The sequence below is a fragment of the Oncorhynchus kisutch genome, linkage group LG14 (assembly GCF_002021735.2).
Source record: "Oncorhynchus kisutch isolate 150728-3 linkage group LG14, Okis_V2, whole genome shotgun sequence".
Lineage (NCBI taxonomy): Eukaryota > Metazoa > Chordata > Actinopteri > Salmoniformes > Salmonidae > Oncorhynchus > Oncorhynchus kisutch.
In genome coordinates, this window is record NC_034187.2 from 81,356,041 (window position 1) to 81,379,366 (window position 23,326).

Sequence of the window (23,326 nt, forward strand, 5' to 3'; positions counted from 1 at the left end):
GCTTGGCTGTCTAATGAGAGAGAGAGAAAGGAGAGAGGAGACAGAGAGAGAGAGGAGACGGAGGGGGGAGAGAGGGAGGGAGGGAGGGAGGGAGGGAGGGAGAGAGAGAGAGAGAGAGAGAGAGAGAGAGAGAGAGAGAGAGAGAGAGAGAGAGAGAGAGAGAGAGAGAGAGAGAGAGGAGAGGAGAGGAGAGGAGAGGAGAGGAGAGGAGAGGAGAGGAGAGGAGAGGAGAGGAGAGGAGAGGAGAGGAGAGGAGAGGAGAGGAGAGGAGAGGAGAGAGAGAGAGAGAGAGAGAGAGAGAGGAGACAGAGTTGGTTTCTCCACAGAGATCCATGTTGTGTATATAGTAACTGACCACTGTGTATGTAGTAGGTCTACCATGCTCTACGGTAGTGACTATTGCTTCATCCCAAATGGCATCCTATTCCCTTTATAGGGCCTATGGTCCCTGGTCAAAAGTAGTGCACCAAATAGGGAATAGAGTGCCATTAGGGAAGCAGAGTGTCTCAGATGAGGAAAGTCTTCTCAGAACTCCTTCAACTTCATATTTCTCCTGTCAGGCCCCGGCGTTGTCATCCCAGCGTCTCCAGAGAGTGTGGGCTGGTGGATGTCATGGCGCATACCAATGCTGCGACAGGAAACCAAGCCTGACGGGATCCAGTTTTGACAGACAAGGCTGTGGAGGACTGAGACGGTTGCTCTGCGCTCCTCGCAATACAAACAATGAGAGCCAACCCAGTTAGCATTCTGATCCCGAACGAATTAACCTCGTTCAAATCAATGAACTTCTTTAAGTGGAGCCATGAATTAATGATCGCAGACGAAGGCTGTAGCCCAGGCTAATGAGCCAACAGGACCAAGGTGTGGACCAACCGGCCAACCAACGGGCCTCTGCTGCTCAGATACTGTAACCAAGGACTTTTATTCCCCACAATGCTGTTCATAGCACTGCTCACCAGTGGCTGGCTGAGGGAATGACAAGATCGCCGCCCTGGTGGCACAAAATGTACATTACATCTACACTCCCTACAACCCCGGCTAATTATTAGAATCATGGGCGCTATATTAGGGTTGGAATGAAAAACCTTCAGGATGGTAACTCTCCAGGAACAGGGTTGGAATGAAAAACCTTCAGGATGGTAACTCTCCAGGAACAGGGTTGGAGTTAAAACCTACAGGAGGGTCTCACTCCAGGAACAGGGTTGGAGTTTAAACCTACAGGAGGGTCTCTCTCCAGGAACAGGGTTGGAGTGAAAACATACAGGAGGGTCTCTCTCCAGGAACATGGTTGGAGTGAAAACATACAGGAGGGTCTCTCTCCAGGAACAGGGTTGGAATGAAAAACCTTCAGGATGGTAACTCTCCAGGAACAGGGTTGGAGTGAAAACCTACAGGATGGTAACTCTCCTGGAACAGGGTTGGAGTTTAACATGATGCCCATGATTGGGCAGCCCTGCCCTATAGAGAACACTACTTTTGACCAGAGCCCTATGGGGTTCCATTCAGACAGAGAGATATACATCAACCAGACAGAGAGATATACATCAACCAGACAGAGAGATATACATCAACCAGACAGAGAGATATACATCAACCAGACAGAGAGATATACCTCAACCAGACAGAGAGATATACATCAACCAGACAGAGAGATATACATCAACCAGACAGAGAGATATACATCGACCAGACATAGAGATATACATCGACCAGACAGAGAGATATACATCAACCAGAAAGAGGGATATACATCGACCAGACATAGAGATATACATCGACCAGACAGAGAGATATACATCAACCAGACAGAGAGATATACATCGACCAGACAGAGAGATATACATCAACCAGACAGAGAGATATACATCAACCAGACAGAGAGATACATCAAACAGACAGAGAGATACAGAGATATACATCAAGAAGACAGAGAGATATACCTCAACCAGACAGAGAGATATACATCAACCAGACAGAGAGATATACATCAACCAGACAGAGAGATATACATCAACCAGACAGATATACCTCAACCAGACAGAGAGAGATACATCGACCAGACAGAGAGATATACATCAACCAGACAGAGAGATATACCTCAACCAGACAGAGAGATATACATCAACCAGACAGAGAGATATACATCAACCAGACAGAGAGAGATACATCAACCAGACAGAGAGAGATACATCAACCAGACAGAGAGATATACCTCAACCAGACAGAGAGATATACATCAACCAGACAGAGAGATATACATCGACCAGACAGAGAGAGATATACATCGACCAGACAGAGAGATATACATCGACCAGACAGAGAGATATACATCAACCAGACAGAGAGATATACATCAACCAGACAGAGAGATACATCAAACAGACAGAGAGATACAGAGATATACATCAAGAAGACAGAGAGATATACCTCAACCAGACAGAGAGATATAGCAAGCAGACAGAGAGATATACATCAACCAGACAAGACAGAGAGATATAGCAAGCAGACAGAGAGAGGTGGTAAGGATGTAAGGATGAATCCATGCAGTGTGTGGGAGGGAGGGAGAGAGACAAAGAAATGGTTCATTATATCGCTATGTTACATTTGGTAAATGCCTTTTGCTAAATTGAATGTTTTTATTGATTGGCATGTGGAAGGACGTGAGTAGATCAGAAAGGGAGGACATAGAAAGGATGAGAGGGCTACATCTGAAGGAAATAGATACAATACAAAACACACATAGAGAGCAAGGAGGAGGGAGAGATTACAAATGGAGAAGTGCAGAGGAATGAGAGAATCCATGGTCTACTTTGATAATTACTTGACTTTTGTAATTAAAATATTTGCATCTAGCTAGAAGAGCGTAGAGATGCAGCACAGTGGTATTGAGGGCTGAGAGAGAGAGAGAGAGAGAGACAGAGAGAGAGAGACAGAGAGAGAGAGAGACAGAGAGAGAGAGACAGACAGACAGAGAGAGACAGACAGACAGAGAGAGAGAGAGACAGAGAGAAAGAGACAGAGAGAGAGACAGAGCGAGAGAGAGAGCGAGAGAGAGAAAACAGCTCTTGTTAAAGGCCCAGTGCAGTCAAAAACATGATATTTCTGTGTTTTATATACTGTACAGTTCCACACTATGAGGGTGGAATAATACTGTGAAATTGGGAAAATTATGATAATACCCTTTTAGTGTAAGAGCTGTTTGAAAAGACCACCTGAAATGTCCACCTGTTTTGGTGGGATGGAGTTATGACCTGCCTGGTGGTAAATTAGTTAGTAGAACAATAAGAAAGAGTTGGCCACTCTAACAATGGCTGCAGTCCAACTTCTAAGTAGACAGCCCTTGGCAATAAACCCTCAGGCCTTGAAATACGCTTTACATCGTCATATCGGTGTGTATCTTAAATGTCCCTTGACCAAGCGAGAGAGAGTGATGGTCGGAGAAGCAACTTTCTTGGTGGAAAATCTTGAAATTAATTTTTTATTATTTTTATTATTCTTGTTGCCAAATATTTTATACACAAAACAAAACTCCAGAATTCTATGTCAAAATAAAAAAATTATTTTGATTGATTTTGTTGTTGTTATTAAGACATTATCCTTAGTAAATGACAATAAGAAAAACATCTTCCTGAATCATTTTATGAGTGAATACAATTGCACTAGAATTGCCATATTTTTTAAACTTATTTTTTGTATATATTTTTTGTAATGTTATTTATTATATACCAAAAAAAGTGTTAAACAAATCTAAATACATTTTATATTTGAAATTCATCAAAGTAGCCACCCTTTGCCTTGGTGACCGCTTTGCACACTCTTGGCATTCTCTCAACCAGCTTCATGAGGTAGTCACCTGGAATGCATTTCCATTAACAGGTGTGCCTTGTTAAAAGTTAATTTGTGAAATTTCTTTCCTTCTTAATGCGTTTGAACCAATCGTTGTGTTGTGACAAAGTAGGGGTGGTATACAGAATATTGCCCTATTTGGTAAAAGACCAAGTCCATATTATGGCAAGAACAGCTCAAATAAGCAAAGAGAAATGACCGTCCATCATTACTTTAAGACACAAAGGTCAGTCAATACAAAACATTTCAAGAACTTTAAAAGTTTCTTCAAGTGCAGTCGCAGAAACCATCAACGTCTATGATGAAACTGGCTCTCATGAGGACTACCACATTGCGTGGGCCAAGAAACACAAGCAATAGACCGGTGGAAATCTGTCCAACCGCCATGCCTTTGTGAGGCGCAGAATAGGATGATCTCCGCATGTGTGGTTCCCACCGTGAAGCATGGAGGAGGAGGTGTGATGGTGCTTTGCTGGTGACACTGTCAGTAATTTATTTAGAATTCAAGGCACACTTAACCAGCATGGCTACCACAGCATTCTGCAGCGATACGCCATCCCATCTGATTTGCACTTAGAGGGACTATCATTTGTTTTTCAACACCTCCAGGCTGTGTCGGGGCTATTAGACCAAGAAGGAGAGTGATGGAGTGCTGCATCAGACAGTCACCCGACCTCCACCCATTTGAGATGGTTTGGGTTGGACCGCAGTTGGACCGCAGAGTGAAGGAAAAGCAGCCAACAAGTGCTCAGCATATGTGGGAACTCCTCCAAGACGGTTGGAAAAGCATTCCAGGTGAAGCTGGTTGAGAGAATGCCAAGAGTATGCAAAGCTGTCATCTCGGCAAAGGGTGGCTACTTTTAAGCATCTCAAATATAAAATATATTTTGATTTGTTTAACTCTTTTTTGGTTACTACATGATTCCAAACTTTTGATTGGTACTGTATATACCCTTTGCATGTATTTAGGCAATTCTTGTTTACACCTGTGTTTTGTTTTGTTTGACATGTTTGATGTAGGGATGTAAGTAGTTGATTATTTTGTATGATGAATAAATATAAAGTTTTAAAAAATGTACCAAAAAAAAAACAATTATTTAAAAAAATGATATAAGAAAGAGTTCCAAACCTCTCTGCCAATAACAGGTCGTTTTGTGTTTTCTCCTCCCCACTCAGACCCAGACAGTCCTAAAAAAATTCTTGCTTGACCATTTCAATTGAAAACAATCACAGTAAGTTAATTGCTACCCAGATAAAAACGGCGCATTGGACCTTTAAAGTTTACAATAAAAAATGAAGTATTATAGTGTGTAGTTGGCTGAGGAAAGAAAAGGGAGAGAACGGTAATTGAGAAGCTCTGTTAAGGGATTGCAAATTCAAAGTGGTTTGTGAAACGGAGAAGGATAGAGCAAAACAACCAACCAACTACCCTCCCTCCCTCCCTCCACCTCCTCTCTCTCTCTATTTCTCTCTCTCTCCCTCCCTCCACCTCCTCTCTCTCTCTCTCTCTCTCTCTCTCTCTACCTCCCTCTGTGCTACGTAAACCTGGACCACTGTAATTATTTCCCTCTCTCTGCTGCAGTCGACGGGAAAAAAAATAACGCTTGGACCTTGTTCACTTTAACACTTACGTTTAACCCGAAACTGCTGTGACCGTTTATTGTGTTGTTTTTAACCGCTGAAGGGTTCGACTCTTGCTATCTGCTTACGTTTAAAATTCCATCATTCAAATGCCGAGTTGACAACACGCGCCTCGTTAACGGGCAGGAATAGACAACTGTGGCATGTTTATGTGTTGCGGCGGTTGATCCTGCATAACATGCGCACTACCTAGCGTGCCGTTTTAATTAAATCATAGTGCAATATCTTCCGGGAGAGCAGTGAGTATGTAGGGAATTGGATAGGGCAAGGACAGATGAGTATTTAAAAACGAGCACGGTTGAACAGTGTAGGTTACCGTCGGATGTATTCCTATTTCTCTCTAAATGATTTCTAATATTTTCTCTCAACATTTCTCTATCTAATTCCCGAGACTTTGCGGCCGGGCGCTCTCAGTGATATAATCTTTTCCAGAACCTTGGACAGCGGAAATACTAACACAAAGAATGGTCGCAGGATACAAATGATTTTCTACCACTGCCAGGTTTCTGGTGGCTATTCATATCGAGCGAGCAAGTTCAATTAAGAGACTTCCAACCTGCATGTATCGTTAATTGACCTTATCTGTCTGTTAATTTCAAATTAACTTACTATCAGCCGGGTACTGATTACGCTAAACGTGTAACTGCAAGAGGATATCTACCTGTAAATGATATCCAACTGGATTGATTTATAGGCTACTGTGGATTTGGGTCGTATTATTGTCCGGAGACCAACACATGTTGAGTTCAAAGAGAGGAATAATAATTTAGAGACAGAAAAGCAGCCTCTTGTGTAGGTTCCTCAGACTGAATAGTAACATTTATTTACAGACGAAAACGACGTTACCCTTCAGTAGAACTAGTGTTGAGATAGATTGGCTATTTTATGAGGAATATAAATAGTTTATTTTGTCACGAGAAAAAACACACACTTACAAGAGTTCTTGACGCAGCAACTGCAGAACAATATCATATAGTCACCAAGACAATTCTCAACCATCAGCGGCATACAACATTTTCTGACACTCTAAAACTTCCACCATGGCGGTGTCCTGTCAAAGTCTACCCGGGGGTCGACGCTCCATCATTGGCAAGACATTGATGTTCGCCTCGCTGACTTTACTCTTCTCTTGGTCCTGCCCGGCTCTAGGCAAGAAGAAGCTCTACATCGGTGCCCTCTTCCCGATGAGCGGAGGCTGGCCCGGGGGCCAAGCATGCCTCCCTTCCGCTCAGATGGCCCTCGACTTGGTGAACAAGAGAACGGATATACTGCCGGAGTACGAACTTGAACTGATCCACTACGATAGCATGGTGAGTAGCCTAGGCTAACCTAACCGCAAAATAAGTGCTTTGACTGCATGATTTATGCGTAAACATCAATGTATCCCATCCAAAGTGTCTGAATTACGTGGTTTATGGTTCTATTAATAATTCAGACTGGATCGTTATTCATATTAGATCAACATTTGATTCATAATGGCTTGTTTTTACTGCAACTTTGTTTTGCTTATATTTGCATAATATGAATACCAAATCTATGTCATGCGTGCAGTAATTTGGATAATAAGTTGTCCTTTGTGAATTCTTTAATTTCCTCAGTTGTTTTTAATGAGCTCCAATAGACTGTGTTTCTTTGATTCATGTTCTCTAACAGGCAGGGCAGACTTAGTGAGTTGGAGGCCCCAGGCCGAGGCTAGTAAATATGTTAACTTAGGTACATTTTCTGTTCAAATTCAATCTTCTTATTTTTTTTTTTTTTAAATCTAACCCACTCTCATAGAGCCTCATTGCTACAGCTTACAGTAATTGAAATTAAAGTCATTTTTGCAGTCATATATGCCAGGAACTCTGTCAGGGTGGAATAGTCCAACTCTGTTAGGGTGGAATAGTCCAACTCTATCAGGGTGGAATAGTCCAACTCTGTCAGGGTGGAATAGTCCAACTCTGTCAGGGTGGAATAGTCCAACTCTGTCAGGGTGGAATAGACCAATGCTGTCAGGGTGGAATAGACCAACTCTGTCAGGGTGGAATAGACCAACTCTGTCAGGGTGGAATAGACCAACTCTGTCAGGGTGGAATAGACCAACTCTGTCTGGGTGGAATAGACCAACTCTGTCTGGGTGGAATAGTCCAACACTGTCTGGGTGGAATAGTCCAACTCTGTCTGGGTGGAATAGTCCAACTCTGTCAGGGTGGAATAGTCCAACTCTGTTAGGGTGGAATAGTCCAACTCTGTTAGAATGGAATGGTACAACTCTGTCAGGGTGGAAGAGACCAACTCTGTCTGGGTGGAATAGACCAACTCTGTCTGGGTGGAATAGTCCAACTCTGTCAGAGTGGAATAGACCAACTCTGTCTGGGTGGAATAGACCAACTCTGTCTGGGTGGAATAGGCCAACTCTGTCAGGGTGGAATAGACCAACTCTGTCAGGGTGGAATAGACCAACTCTGTCAGGGTGGAATAGTCCAACTCTGTCAGGGTGGAATAGTCCAACTCTGTCAGGGTGGAATAGACCAACTCTGTCAGGGTGGAATATGACCAACTCTGTCAGGGTGGAATAGTCCAACTCTGTCAGGGTGGAATAGACCAACTATGTCAGTGTGGAATAGACCAACTCTGTTAGGGTGGAATAGTCCAACTCTGTCTGGGTGGAATAGACCAATGCTGTCAGGGTGGAATAGACCAACTCTGTCAGGGTGGAATAGACCAACTCTGTCTGGGTGGAATAGACCAACTCTGTCTGGGTGGACTAGTCCAACTCTGTCTGGGTGGAATAGTCCAACTCTGTCTGGGTGGAATAGTCCAACTCTGTCAGGGTGGAATAGTCCAACTCTGTTAGGGTGGAATAGTCCAACTCTGTTAGAATGGAATGGTCCAACTCTGTCAGGGTGGAAGAGACCAACTCTGTCAGGGTGGAATAGACCAACTCTGTCTGGGTGGAATAGACCAACTCTGTCTGGGTGGAATAGTCCAACTCTGTCTGGATGGAATAGACCTTCTCTGTCAGGGTGGAATAGACCACCTCTGTCAGGGTGGAATAGACACACTCTGTCTGGGTGGAATAGTCCAACTCTGTCAGGGTGGAATAGTCCAACTCTGTCTGGGTGGAATAGACCAACTCTGTCAGGGTGGAATAGACCAACTCTGCCAGGGTGGAATAGTCCAACTCTGTCAGGGTGGAATAGTCCAACTCTGTTAGGGTGGAATAGTCCAACTCTGTTAGAATGGAATGGTCCAACTCTGTCAGGGTGGAAGAGACCAACTCTGTCAGGGTGGAATAGACCAACTCTGTCTGGGTGGAATAGACCAACTCTGTCTGGGTGGAATAGGCCAACTCTGTCAGGGTGGAATAGTCCTACTCTGTCAGAGTGGAATATACCAACTCTGTCTGGGTGGAATAGACCAACTCTGTCTGGGTGGAATAGTCCAACTCTGTCTGGATGGAATAGACCTTCTCTGTCAGGGTGGAATAGACCACCTCTGTCAGGGTGGAATAGACCAACTCTGTCTGGGTGGAATAGTCCAACTCTGTCTGGGTGGAATAGACCAACTCTGTCAGGGTGGAATAGACCAACTCTGCCAGGGTGGAATAGTCCAACTCAGTCAGGGTGGAATAGACCAACTCTGTCAGGGTGGAATAGTCCAACTCTGTCAGGGTGGAATAGACCAACTGTCAGGGTGGATTAGACCAACTCTGTCTGGGTGGAATAGACCAACTCTGTCTGGGTGGAATAGTCCAACTCTGTCAGGGTGGAATAGACCAACTCTGTCAGGGTGGAATAGACCAACTCTGTCAGGGTGGAATAGACCAACTCTGTCAGGGTGGAATAGACCACCTATGTCTGGGTGGAATAGACCAACTCTGTCTGGGTGGAATAGTCCAACTCTGTCTGGGTGGAATAGACCAACTCTGTCAGGGTGGAATAGACCAACTCTGTCAGGGTGGAATAGACCAACTCTGTCAGGGTGGAATAGTCCAACTCTGTCAGGGTGGAATAGTCCAACTCTGTCAGGGTGGAATAGTCCAACTCTGTCAGGGTGGAATAGACCAACTCTGTCAGGGTGGAATAGACCAACTCTGTCAGGGTGGAATAGACCAACTCTGTCAGGGTGGAATAGACCAACTCTGTCTGGGTGGAATAGTCCAACTCTGTCTGGGTGGAATAGACCAACTCAGTCAGGGTGGAATAGACTACCTCTGTCAGGGTGGAATAGACCAACTCTGTCAGGGTGGAATAGTCCAACTCTGTAAGGGTGGAATAGTCCAACTCTGTCAGGGTGGAATAGACCAACTCTGTCTGGGTGGAATAGTCCAACTCTGTCAGGGTGGAATAGTCCAACTCTGTCTGGGTGGAATAGACCAACTCTGTCAGGGTGGAATAGACCAACTCTGTCTGGGTGGAATAGTCCAACTCTGTCAGGGTGGAATAGTCCAACTCAGTCAGGGTGGAATATACTACCTATGTCAGGGTGGAATAGACCAACTCTGTCAGGGTGGAATAGTCCAACTCTGTCAGGGTGGAATAGACCAACTGTCAGTTTGGAATAGACCAACTCTGTCTGGGTGGAATAGACCAACTCTGTCTGGGTGGAATAGTCCAACTCTGTCTGGGTGGAATAGACCCTACTCTGTCTGGGTGGAATAGTCCATCTCTGTCAGGGTGGAATAGTCCAACTCTGTCAGTGTGGAATAGTCCAACTCTGTCTGGGTGGAATAGACCAACTCTGTCAGGGTGGAATAGACCAACTCTGTCAGGGTGGAATAGACCAACTCTGTCAGGGTGGAATAGTCCAACTCAGTCAGGGTGGAATAGACTACCTCTGTCAGGGTGGAATAGACCAACTCTGTCAGGGTGGAATAGACCAACTCTGTCAGGGTGGAATAGTCCAACTCTGTCAGGGTGGAATAGTCCAACTCTGTCAGGGTGGAATAGTCCAACTCTGTAAGGGTGGAATAGTCCATCTCTGTCAGGGTGGAATAGTCCAACTCTGTCAGTGTGGAATAGACCAACTCTGTCAGGGTGGAATAGACCAACTCTGTCAGGGTGGAATAGACCAACTCTGTCAGGGTGGAATAGACCAACTCTGTCTGGGTGGAATAGGCCAACTCTGTCAGGGTGGAATAGTCCTACTCTGTCTGGGTGGAATAGTCCAACTCTGTCAGGGTGGAATAGTCCAACTCTGTCAGGGTGGAATAGTCCAACTCTGTCAGGGTGTAATAGACCAACTGTCAGGGTGGAATAGACCAACTCTGTCTGGGTGAAATAGACCAACTCTGTCAGGGTGGAATAGTCCAACTCTGTCAGGGTGGAATAGACCAACTCTGTCAGTGTGGAATAATCCAACTCTGTCAGGGTGGAATAGTCCAACTCTGTCAGGGTGGAATAGTCCAACTCTGTCAGGGTGGAATTGTCCAACTCTGTCTGGGTGGAATAGTCCAACTCTGTCAGTGTGGAATAGTCCAACTCTGTCTGGGTGGAATAGACCAACTCTGTCTGGGTGGAATAGGCCAACTCTGTCAGGGTGGAATAGTCCCACTCTGTCAGGGTGGAATATACCAACTCTGTCTGGGTGGAATAGACCAACTCTGTCTGGGTGGAATAGTCCAACTCTGTCTGGATGGAATAGACCTTCTCTGTCAGGGTGGAATAGACCACCTCTGTCAGGGTGGAATAGACCAACTCTGTCTGGGTGGAATAGTCCAACTCTGTCAGGGTGGAATAGTCCAACTCTGTCTGGGTTGAATAGACCAACTCTGTCAGGGTGGAATAGTCCAACTCAGTCAGGGTGGAATAGACTACCTCTGTCAGGGTGGAATAGTCCAACTCTGTCAGGGTGGAATAGACCAACTGTCAGTTTGGAATAGACCAACTCTGTCTGGGTGGAATAGTCCAACTCTGTCAGGGTGGAATAGTCCAACTCTGTCAGGGTGGAATAGTCCAACTCTGTAAGGGTGGAATAGTCCATCTCTGTCAGGGTGGAATAGTCCAACTCTGTCAGTGTGGAATTGTCCAACTCTGTCTGGGTGGAATAGACCAACTCTGTCAGGGTGGAATAGACCAACTCTGTCAGGGTGGAATAGACCAACTCTGTCAGGGTGGAATAGACCACCTATGTCTGGGTGGAATAGACCAACTCTGTCTGGGTGGAATAGTGCAACCCTGTCAGGGTTGAATAGACCAACTCTATCAGGGTGGAATAGTCCAACTCTGTCTGGGTGGAATAGTCCAACTCTGTCAGGGTGGAATAGTCCAACTCTGTCAGGGTTGAATAGTCCAACTCTGTCAGGGTGGAATAGACCAACTCTGTCTGGGTGGAATAGGCCAACTCTGTCAGGGTGGAATAGTCCTTCTCTGTCTGGGTGGAATAGACCAACTCTGTCTGGGTGGAATAGACCAACTCTGTCTGGGTGAAATAGTCCAACTATGTCAGGGTGGAATAGACCAACTCTGTCAGGGTGGAATTGTCCAACTCTGTCTGGGTGGAATAGTCCAACTCTGTCAGGGTGGAATAGTCCAACTCTGTCAGGGTGGAATAGTCCAACTCTGTCAGGGTGTAATAGACCAACTGTCAGGGTGGAATAGACCAACTCTGTCTGGGTGAAATAGACCAACTCTGTCTGGGTGGAATAGTCCAACTCTGTCAGGGTGGAATAGTCCAACTCTGTCAAGGTGGAATAGACCAACTCTGTCAGGGTGGAATAGTACAACTCTGTCAGGGTGGAATAGTCCAACTCTGTCTGGGTGGAATAGACCAACTCTGTCAGGGTGGAATAGACCAACTCTGTCAGGGTGGAATAGTCCAACTCTGTCAGGGTGGAATAGACCAACTGTCAGTTTGGAATAGACCAACTCTGTCTGGGTGGAATAGACCAACTCTGTCTGGGTGGAATAGTCCAACTCTGTCAGGGTGGAATAGTCCAACTCTGTCAGGGTGGAATAGTCCAACTCTGTAAGGGTGGAATAGTCCATCTCTGTCAGGGTGGAATAGTCCAACTCTGTCAGTGTGGAATAGTTGGACTAGACTGCCTTATTATTATTCGACCATGCTGGTCATTTATGAACATTGAACATCTTGGCCATGTTCTGTTATAATCTCCACCCGGCACAGCCAGAAGAGGACTGGCCACCCCACATAGCCTGGTTCCTCTCTAGGTTTCTTCCTAGGTATTGGCCTTTCTAGGGAGTTTTTCCTAGCCACCGTGCTTCTACACCTGCATTGCTTGCTGTTTGGGGTTTTAGGCTGGGTTTCTGTACATCACTTTGAGATATCAGCTGATGTACGAAGGGCTATATAAATACATTTGATTTGATTTGATTTGATTTGGAATAGACCAACTCTGTCAGGGTGGAATAGACCAACTCTGTCTGGGTGGAATAGGCCAACTCTGTCAGGGTGGAATAGTCCTACTCTGTCTGGGTGGAATAGACCAACTCTGTCTGGGTGGAATAGTCCAACTCTGTCTGGATGGAATAGACCTTCTCTGTCAGGGTGGAATAGACCACCTCTGTCAGGGTGGAATAGACCAACTCTGTCTGGGTGGAATAGTCCAACTCTGTCAGGGTGGAATAGTCCAACTCTGTCTGGGTTGAATAGACCAACTCTGTCAGGGTGGAATAGTCCAACTCAGTCAGGGTGGAATAGACTACCTCTGTCAGGGTGGAATAGTCCAACTCTGTCAGGGTGGAATAGACCAACTGTCAGTTTGGAATAGACCAACTCTGTCTGGGTGGAATAGTCCAACTCTGTCAGGGTGGAATAGTCCAACTCTGTCAGGGTGGAATAGTCCAACTCTGTAAGGGTGGAATAGTCCATCTCTGTCAGGGTGGAATAGTCCAACTCTGTCAGTGTGGAATTGTCCAACTCTGTCTGGGTGGAATAGACCAACTCTGTCAGGGTGGAATAGACCAACTCTGTCAGGGTGGAATAGACCAACTCTGTCAGGGTGGAATAGACCACCTATGTCTGGGTGGAATAGACCAACTCTGTCTGGGTGGAATAGTGCAACCCTGTCAGGGTTGAATAGACCAACTCTATCAGGGTGGAATAGTCCAACTCTGTCTGGGTGGAATAGTCCAACTCTGTCAGGGTGGAATAGTCCAACTCTGTCAGGGTTGAATAGTCCAACTCTGTCAGGGTGGAATAGACCAACTCTGTCTGGGTGGAATAGGCCAACTCTGTCAGGGTGGAATAGTCCTTCTCTGTCTGGGTGGAATAGACCAACTCTGTCTGGGTGGAATAGACCAACTCTGTCTGGGTGAAATAGTCCAACTATGTCAGGGTGGAATAGACCAACTCTGTCAGGGTGGAATTGTCCAACTCTGTCTGGGTGGAATAGTCCAACTCTGTCAGGGTGGAATAGTCCAACTCTGTCAGGGTGGAATAGTCCAACTCTGTCAGGGTGTAATAGACCAACTGTCAGGGTGGAATAGACCAACTCTGTCTGGGTGAAATAGACCAACTCTGTCTGGGTGGAATAGTCCAACTCTGTCAGGGTGGAATAGTCCAACTCTGTCAAGGTGGAATAGACCAACTCTGTCAGGGTGGAATAGTACAACTCTGTCAGGGTGGAATAGTCCAACTCTGTCTGGGTGGAATAGACCAACTCTGTCAGGGTGGAATAGACCAACTCTGTCAGGGTGGAATAGTCCAACTCTGTCAGGGTGGAATAGACCAACTGTCAGTTTGGAATAGACCAACTCTGTCTGGGTGGAATAGACCAACTCTGTCTGGGTGGAATAGTCCAACTCTGTCAGGGTGGAATAGTCCAACTCTGTCAGGGTGGAATAGTCCAACTCTGTAAGGGTGGAATAGTCCATCTCTGTCAGGGTGGAATAGTCCAACTCTGTCAGTGTGGAATAGTTGGACTAGACTGCCTTATTATTATTCGACCATGCTGGTCATTTATGAACATTGAACATCTTGGCCATGTTCTGTTATAATCTCCACCCGGCACAGCCAGAAGAGGACTGGCCACCCCACATAGCCTGGTTCCTCTCTAGGTTTCTTCCTAGGTATTGGCCTTTCTAGGGAGTTTTTCCTAGCCACCGTGCTTCTACACCTGCATTGCTTGCTGTTTGGGGTTTTAGGCTGGGTTTCTGTACATCACTTTGAGATATCAGCTGATGTACGAAGGGCTATATAAATACATTTGATTTGATTTGATTTGATTTGGAATAGACCAACTCTGTCAGGGTGGAATAGACCAACTCTGTCTGGGTGGAATAGGCCAACTCTGTCAGGGTGGAATAGTCCTACTCTGTCTGGGTGGAATAGACCAACTCTGTCTGGTTGGAATAGACCAACTCTGTCTGGGTGAAATAGTCCAACTATGTCAGGGTGGAATAGACCAACTCTGTCTGGGTGGAATAGTCCAACTCTGTCTGGGTGGAATAGTCCAACTCTGTCAGGGTGGAATAGTCCAACTCTGTCAGGGTGGAATAGTCCAACTCTGTCAGGGTGTAATAGACCAACTGTCTGGGTAGAATAGACCAACTCTGTCTGGGTGAAATAGACCAACTCTGTCTGGGTGGAATAGTCCAACTCTGTCAGGGTGGAATAGTCCAACTCTGTCAGGGTGGAATAGACCAACTCTGTCAGTGTGGAATAGTCCAACTCTGTCAGGGTGGAATTGTCCAACTCTTTCTGGGTGGAATAGTCCAACTCTGTCAGTGTGGAATAGTCCAACTCTGTCTGGGTGGAATAGACCAACTCTGTCTGGGTGGAATAGGCCAACTCTGTCAGGGTGGAATAGTCCCACTCTGTCAGGGTGGAATATACCAACTCTGTCTGGGTGGAATAGACCAACTCTGTCTGGGTGGAATAGTCCAACTCTGTCAGGGTGGAATAGTCCAACTCTGTCAGGGTGGAATTGTCCAACTCTGTCTGGGTGGAATAGACCAACTCTGTCAGGGTGGAATAGTCCAACTCTGTCAGGGTGGAATAGACCAACTCAGTCAGGGTGGAATAGACCAACTCAGTCAGGGTGGAATAGACCAACTCAGTCAGGGTGGAATAGACCAACTCAGTCAGGGTGGAATAGTCCAACTCTGTCAGGGTGGAATAGTCCAACTCTGTCAGGGTGGAATAGTCCAACTCAGTCAGGGTGGAATAGTCCAACTCTGTCAGGGTGGAATAGTCCAACTCTGTCAGGGTGGAATAGTCCATCTCTGTCAGGGTGGAATAGACCAACTCTGTCAGGGTGGAATAGACCAACTCTGTCACGGTGGAATAGACCAACTCTGTCAGGGTGGAATTGTCCTACTCTGTCTGAATGGAATAGACCAACTATGTCAGGGTGGAATAGTCCAACTCTGTCAGGGTGGAATAGTGCAACTCAGTCAGGGTGGAATAGTCCAACTCTGTCAGGGTGGAATAGTCCAACTCTGTCAGGGTGGAATAGTCCATCTCTGTCAGGGTGGAATAGACCAACTCTGTCAGGGTGGAATAGACCAACTCTGTCACGGTGGAATAGACCAACTCTGTCAGGGTGGAATTGTCCTACTCTGTCTGAATGGAATAGACCAACTATGTCAGGGTGGAATAGTCCAACTCTGTCAGTGTGGAATAGTTGGACTAGACTGCCTTATTATTATTCGACCATGCTGGTCATTTATGAACATTGAACATCTTGGCCATGTTCTGTTATAATCTCCACCCGGCACAGCCAGAAGAGGACTGGCCACCCCACATAGCCTGGTTCCTCTCTAGGTTTCTTCCTAGGTATTGGCCTTTCTAGGGAGTTTTTCCTAGCCACCGTGCTTCTACAAATGCATTGCTTGCTGTTTGGGGTTTTAGGCTGGGTTTCTGTACATCACTTTGAGATATCAGCTGATGTACGAAGGGCTATATAAATAAATTTGATTTGATTTGATTTGGAATAGTCCAACTCTGTCAGTGTGGAATAGTTGGACTAGACTGCCTTATTATTATTCGACCATGCTGGTCATTTATGAACATTGAACATCTTGGCCATGTTCTGTTATAATCTCCACCCGGCACAGCCAGAAGAGGACTGGCCACCCCACATAGCCTGGTTCCTCTCTAGGTTTCTTCCTAGGTATTGGCCTTTCTAGGGAGTTTTTCCTAGCCACCGTGCTTCTACACCTGCATTGCTTGCTGTTTGGGGTTTTAGGCTGGGTTTCTGTACATCACTTTGAGATATCAGCTGATGTACGAAGGGCTATATAAATAAATTTGATTTGATTTGATTTGATTTGGAATAGACCAACTCTGTCAGGGTGGAATAGACCAACTCTGTCAGGGTGGAATAGACCAACTCTGTCTGGGTGGAATAGGCCAACTCTGTCAGGGTGGAATAGTCCTACTCTGTCTGGGTGGAATAGACCAACTCTGTCTGGTTGGAATAGACCAACTCTGTCTGGGTGAAATAGTCCAACTATGTCAGGGTGGAATAGACCAACTCTGTCTGGGTGGAATAGTCCAACTCTGTCTGGGTGGAATAGTCCAACTCTGTCAGGGTGGAATAGTCCAACTCTGTCAGGGTGGAATAGTCCAACTCTGTCAGGGTGTAATAGACCAACTGTCAGGGTAGAATAGACCAACTCTGTCTGGGTGAAACAGACCAACTCTGTCTGGGTGGAATAGTCCAACTCTGTCAGGGTGGAATAGTCCAACTCTGTCAGGGTGGAATAGACCAACTCTGTCAGTGTGGAATAGTCCAACTCTGTCAGGGTGGAATTGTCCAACTCTTTCTGGGTGGAATAGTCCAACTCTGTCAGTGTGGAATAGTCCAACTCTGTCTGGGTGGAATAGACCAACTCTGTCTGGGTGGAATAGTCCCACTCTGTCAGGGTGGAATATACCAACTCTGTCTGGGTGGAATAGACCAACTCTGTCTGGGTGGAATAGTCCAACTCTGTCAGGGTGGAATAGTCCAACTCTGTCAGGGTGGAATTGTCCAACTCTGTCTGGGTGGAATAGTCCAACTCTGTCAGTGTGGAATAGTCCAACTCTGTCTGGGTGGAATAGACCAACTCTGTCTCGGTGGAATAGGCCAACTCTGTCAGGGTGGAATAGTCCCACTCTGTCAGGGTGGAATATACCAACTCTGTCTGGGTGGAATAGACCAAATCTGTCTGGGTGGAATAGTCCAACTCTGTCTGGATGGAATAGACCAACTCTGTCAGTGTGGAATAGTCCAACTCTGTCAGGGTGGAATAGTCCAACTCTGTCAGGGTGGAATAGACCAACTCTGTCTGGGTGGAATAGGCCAACTCTGTCAGGGTGGAATAGTCCTACTCTGTCTGGGTGGAATAGACCAACTCTGTCTGGTTGGAATAGACCAACTCTGTCTGGGTGAAATAGTCCAACTATGTCAGGGTGGAATAGACCAACTCTGTCTGGGTGGAATAGTCCAACTCTGTCTGGGTGGAATAGTCCAACTCTGTCAGGGTGGAATAGTCCAACTCTGTCAGGGTGGAATAGTCCAACTCTGTCAGGGTGTAATAGACCAACTGTCAGGGTAGAATAGACCAACTCTGTCTGGGTGAAACAGACCAACTCTGTCTGGGTGGAATAGTCCAACTCTGTCAGGGTGGAATAGTCCAACTCTGTCAGGGTGGAATAGACCAACTCTGTCAGTGTGGAATAGTCCAACTCTGTCAGGGTGGAATTGTCCAACTCTTTCTGGGTGGAATAGTCCAACTCTGTCAGTGTGGAATAGTCCAACTCTGTCTGGGTGGAATAGACCAACTCTGTCTGGGTGGAATAGTCCCACTCTGTCAGGGTGGAATATACCAACTCTGTCTGGGTGGAATAGACCAACTCTGTCTGGGTGGAATAGTCCAACTCTGTCAGGGTGGAATAGTCCAACTCTGTCAGGGTGGAATTGTCCAACTCTGTCTGGGTGGAATAGTCCAACTCTGTCAGTGTGGAATAGTCCAACTCTGTCTGGGTGGAATAGACCAACTCTGTCTCGGTGGAATAGGCCAACTCTGTCAGGGTGGAATAGTCCCACTCTGTCAGGGTGGAATATACCAACTCTGTCTGGGTGGAATAGACCAAATCTGTCTGGGTGGAATAGTCCAACTCTGTCTGGATGGAATAGACCAACTCTGTCAGTGTGGAATAGTCCAACTCTGTCAGGGTGGAATAGTCCAACTCTGTCAGGGTGGAATAGTCCAACTCTGTCAGGGTGGAATTGTCCAACTCTGTCTGGGTGGAATAGTCCAACTCTGTCAGTGTGGAATAGTCCAACTCTGTCTGGGTGGAATAGACCAACTCTGTCTGGGTGGAATAGGCCAACTCTGTCAGGGTGGAATAGTCCCACTCTGTCAGGGTGGAATATACCAACTCTGTCTGGGTGGAATAGACCAACTCTGTCTGGGTGGAATAGTCCAACTCTGTCTGGATGGAATAGACCTTCTATGTCAGGGTGGAATAGACCACCTCTGTCAGGGTGGAATAGACCAACTCTGTCTGGGTGGAATAGTCCAACTCTGTCAGGGTGGAATAGTCCAACTCTGTCTGGGTGGAATAGACCAACTCTGTCAGGGTGGAATAGTCCAACTCAGTCAGGGTGGAATAGACTACCTCTGTCAGGGTGGAATAGACCAACTCAGTCAGGGTGGAATAGTCCAACACTGTCAGGGTGGAATAGTCCAACTGTCAGCATTGAACTGTCCAACTCTGTCAGGGTGGAACAGTCCAACTCTGTCAGGGTGGAATAGACCAACTCTGTCTGGGTGGAATAGGCCAAGTCTGTCAGGGTGGATAGACCAACTCTGTCTGGGTGGAATAGTCCAACTCTGTCAGGGTGGAAAAGTCCAACTATGTCTGGGTGGAATAGTCCAACTCTGTCTGGGTGGAATAGACCAACTCTGTCAGGGTGGAAGAGACCAACTCTGTCAGGGTGGAATAGACCAACTCTGTCTGGGTGGAATAGTCCAACTCTGTCAGGGTGGAATAGTCCTACTCTGTCAGGGTGGAATAGTCCAACTCTGTTAGGGTGGAATAGTCCAACTCTGTTAGGATGGAATGGTCCAACTCTGTCAGGGTGGAAGAGACCAACTATGTCAGGGTGGAATAGACCAACTCTGTCTGGGTGGAATAGACCAACTCTGTCTGGGTGGAATAGGCCAACTCTGTCAGGGTGGAATAGTCCTACTCTGTCACGGTGGAATAGACCAACTCTGTCAGGGTGGAATTGTCCTACTCTGTCTGAATGGAATAGACCAACTATGTCAGGGTGGAATAGTCTAACTCTGTCAGGGTGGAATTGTCCAACTCAGTCAGGGTGGAATAGTCCAACTCTGTCAGGGTGGAATAGTCCAACTCTGTCAGGGTGGAATAGTCCATCTCTGTCAGGGTGGAATAGACCAACTCTGTCAGGGTGGAATAGACCAACTCTGTCACGGTGGAATAGACCAACTCTGTCAGGGTGGAATTGTCCTACTCTGTCTGAATGGAATAGACCAACTATGTCAGGGTGGAATAGTCCAACTCTGTCAGTGTGGAATAGTTGGACTAGACTGCCTTATTATTATTCGACCATGCTGGTCATTTATGAACATTGAACATCTTGGCCATGTTCTGTTATAATCTCCACCCGGCACAGCCAGAAGAGGACTGGCCACCCCACATAGCCTGGTTCCTCTCTAGGTTTCTTCCTAGGTATTGGCCTTTCTAGGGAGTTTTTCCTAGCCACCGTGCTTCTACACCTGCATTGCTTGCTGTTTGGGGTTTTAGGCTGGGTTTCTGTACATCACTTTGAGATATCAGCTGATGTACGAAGGGCTATATAAATAAATTTGATTTGATTTGATTTGGAATAGACCAACTCTGTCAGGGTGGAATAGACCAACTCTGTCAGGGTGGAATAGACCAACTCTGTCTGGGTGGAATAGGCCAACTCTGTCAGGGTGGAATAGTCCTACTCTGTCTGGGTGGAATAGACCAACTCTGTCTGGTTGGAATAGACCAACTCTGTCTGGGTGAAATAGTCCAACTATGTCAGGGTGGAATAGACCAACTCTGTCTGGGTGGAATAGTCCAACTCTGTCTGGGTGGAATAGTCCAACTCTGTCAGGGTGGAATAGTCCAACTCTGTCAGGGTGGAATAGTCCAACTCTGTCAGGGTAGAATAGACCAACTCTGTCTGGGTGGAATAGGCCAACTCTGTCAGGGTGGAATAGTCCCACTCTGTCAGGGTGGAATATACCAACTCTGTCTGGGTGGAATAGACCAACTCTGTCTGGGTGGAATAGTCCAACTCTGTCTGGATGGAATAGACCTTCTATGTCAGGGTGGAATAGACCACCTCTGTCAGGGTGGAATAGACCAACTCTGTCTGGGTGGAATAGTCCAACTCTGTCAGGGTGGAATAGTCCAACTCTGTCTTGGTGGAATAGACCAACTCTGTCAGGGTGGAATAGTCCAACTCAGTCAGGGTGGAATAGACTACCTCTGTCAGGGTGGAATAGTCCAACTCTGTCAGGGTGGAATAGACCAACTCAGTCAGGGTGGAATAGACCAACTCAGTCAGGGTGGAATAGTCCAACTCTGTCAGGGTGGAATAGTCCAACTCTGTCAGGGTGGAATAGTCCAACTCAGTCAGGGTGGAATAGTCCAACTCTGTCAGGGTGGAATAGTCCAACTCTGTCAGGGTGGAATAGTCCATCTCTGTCAGGGTGGAATAGACCAACTCTGTCAGGGTGGAATAGACCAACTCTGTCACGGTGGAATAGACCAACTCTGTCAGGGTGGAATTGTCCTACTCTGTCTGAATGGAATAGACCAACTATGTCAGGGTGGAATAGTCCAACTCTGTCAGGGTGGAATAGTCCATCTCTGTCAGGGTGGAACAGTCCAACTCTGTCAGGGTGGAATAGACCAACTCTGTCTGGGTGGAATAGACCAACTCTGTCACGGTGGAATAGACCAACTCTGTCAGGGTGGAATAGACCAACTCTGTCAGTGTGGAATAGTCCAACTCTGTCTGGGTGGAATAGTCCAACTCTGTCTGGGTGGAATAGACCAACTCTGTCAGGGTGGAATAGACCAACTCTGTCAGGGTGGAATAGACCAACTCTGTCAGGGTGGAATAGTCCAACTCAGTCAGGGTGGAATAGTCCAACTCTGTCAGGGTGGAATAGTCCAACTGTCAGCATTGAACTGTCCAACTCTGTCAGGGTGGAACAGTCCAACTCTGTCAGGGTGGAATAGACCAACTAAGTCAGGGTGGAATAGTCCAACTCTGTCTGGGTGGAATAGTCCAACTCAGTCAGGGTGGAATAGTCCAACACTGTCAGGGTGGAATAGTCCAACTGTCAGCATTGAACTGTCCAACTCTGTCAGGGTGGAACAGTCCAACTCTGTCAGGGTGGAATAGACCAACTCTGTCTGGGTGGAATAGGCCAAGTCTGTCAGGGTGGATAGACCAACTCTGTCTGGGTGGAATAGTCCAACTCTGTCAGGGTGGAAAAGTCCAACTATGTCTGGGTGGAATAGTCCAACTCTGTCTGGGTGGAATAGACCAACTCTGTCAGGGTGGAAGAGACCAACTCTGTCAGGGTGGAATAGACCACCTCTGTCTGGGTGGAATAGACCAACTCTGTCTGGGTGGAATAGTCCAACTCTGTCAGGGTGGAATAGTCCTACTCTGTCAGGGTGGAATAGTCCAACTCTGTTAGGGTGGAATAGTCCAACTCTGTTAGGATGGAATGGTCCAACTCTGTCAGGGTGGAAGAGACCAACTATGTCAGGGTGGAATAGACCAACTCTGTCTGGGTGGAATAGACCAACTCTGTCTGGGTGGAATAGGCCAACTCTGTCATGGTGGAATAGTCCTACTCTGTCAGGGTGGAATAAACCAACTCTGTCTGGGTGGAATAGACCAACTCTGTCTGGGTGGAATAGTCCAACTCTGTCTGGATGGAATAGACCCTCTCTGTCAGGGTGGAATAGACCACCTCTGTCAGGGTGGAATAGACCAACTCAGTCAGGGTGGAATAGACTACCTCTGTCAGGGTGGAATAGACCAACTCAGTCAGGGTGGAATAGACCAACTCAGTCAGGGTGGAATAGTCCAACTCTTTCAGGGTGGAATAGTCCAACTCTGTCAGGGTGGAATAGTCCAACTCAGTCAGGGTGGAATAGTCCAACTCTGTAAGGGTGGAATAGTCCAACTCTGTCAGGGTGGAATAGTCCATCTCTGTCAGGGTGGAATAGACCAACTCAGTCAGGGTGGAATAGTCCAACTCTGTCAGGGTGGAATAGACCAACTCTGTCAGGGTGGAATAGACCAACTCTGTCACGGTGGAATAGACCAACTCTGTCAGTGGTGGGAATTGTCCTACTCTGTCTGAATGGATTTGTTCTCTGTCACGGGGAATAGACCAACCTCTGTCAGGGTGGAATTGTCCTACTCTGTCTGAATGGAATAGACCAACTATGTCAGGGTGGAATAGTCCAACTCTGTCAGGGGTGGAATAGACCAACTATGTCAGGGTGGAATAGTCCAACTCTGTCAGGGTGGAATAGTCCAACTCTGTCAGGGTGGAATTGTCCATCTCTGTCAGGGTGGAATAGTCCCAACTCTGTTAGGGTGGAATAGTCCACTATGTCTGGGTGGAATAGACCAACTCTGTCAGGGTGGAAGAGACCAACTCTGTCAGGGTGGAATAGACCACCTCTGTCTGGGTGGAATAGACCAACTCTGTCTGGGTGGAATAGTACAACTCTGTCTGGGTGGAAAAATCCAACTCTGTCTGGGTGGAATTGTCCAACTCTGTCTGGGTGGAATAGTCCAACTCTGTCAGGGTGGAATAGTCCAACTCTGTCAGGGTGGAATAGTCCAACTCTGTTTGGGTGGAATTGT

At 46.7% G+C, this 23,326-nt stretch overlaps 1 protein-coding gene across 1 annotated transcript in view; it reads left to right on the top strand.

Annotated features, from left to right (window-relative positions):
* The window catches only part of LOC109875904 (gamma-aminobutyric acid type B receptor subunit 1-like), a 328,979-nt gene that overhangs the window by 155,971 nt on the left and 149,682 nt on the right, over positions 1-23,326 (top strand). The window contains exon 7 of the mRNA XM_031789059.1: positions 6,637-6,797. Coding sequence (XP_031644919.1) covers positions 6,637-6,797 — 161 coding nt within the window. The remainder of the gene's footprint in view (positions 1-6,636; positions 6,798-23,326) is intronic.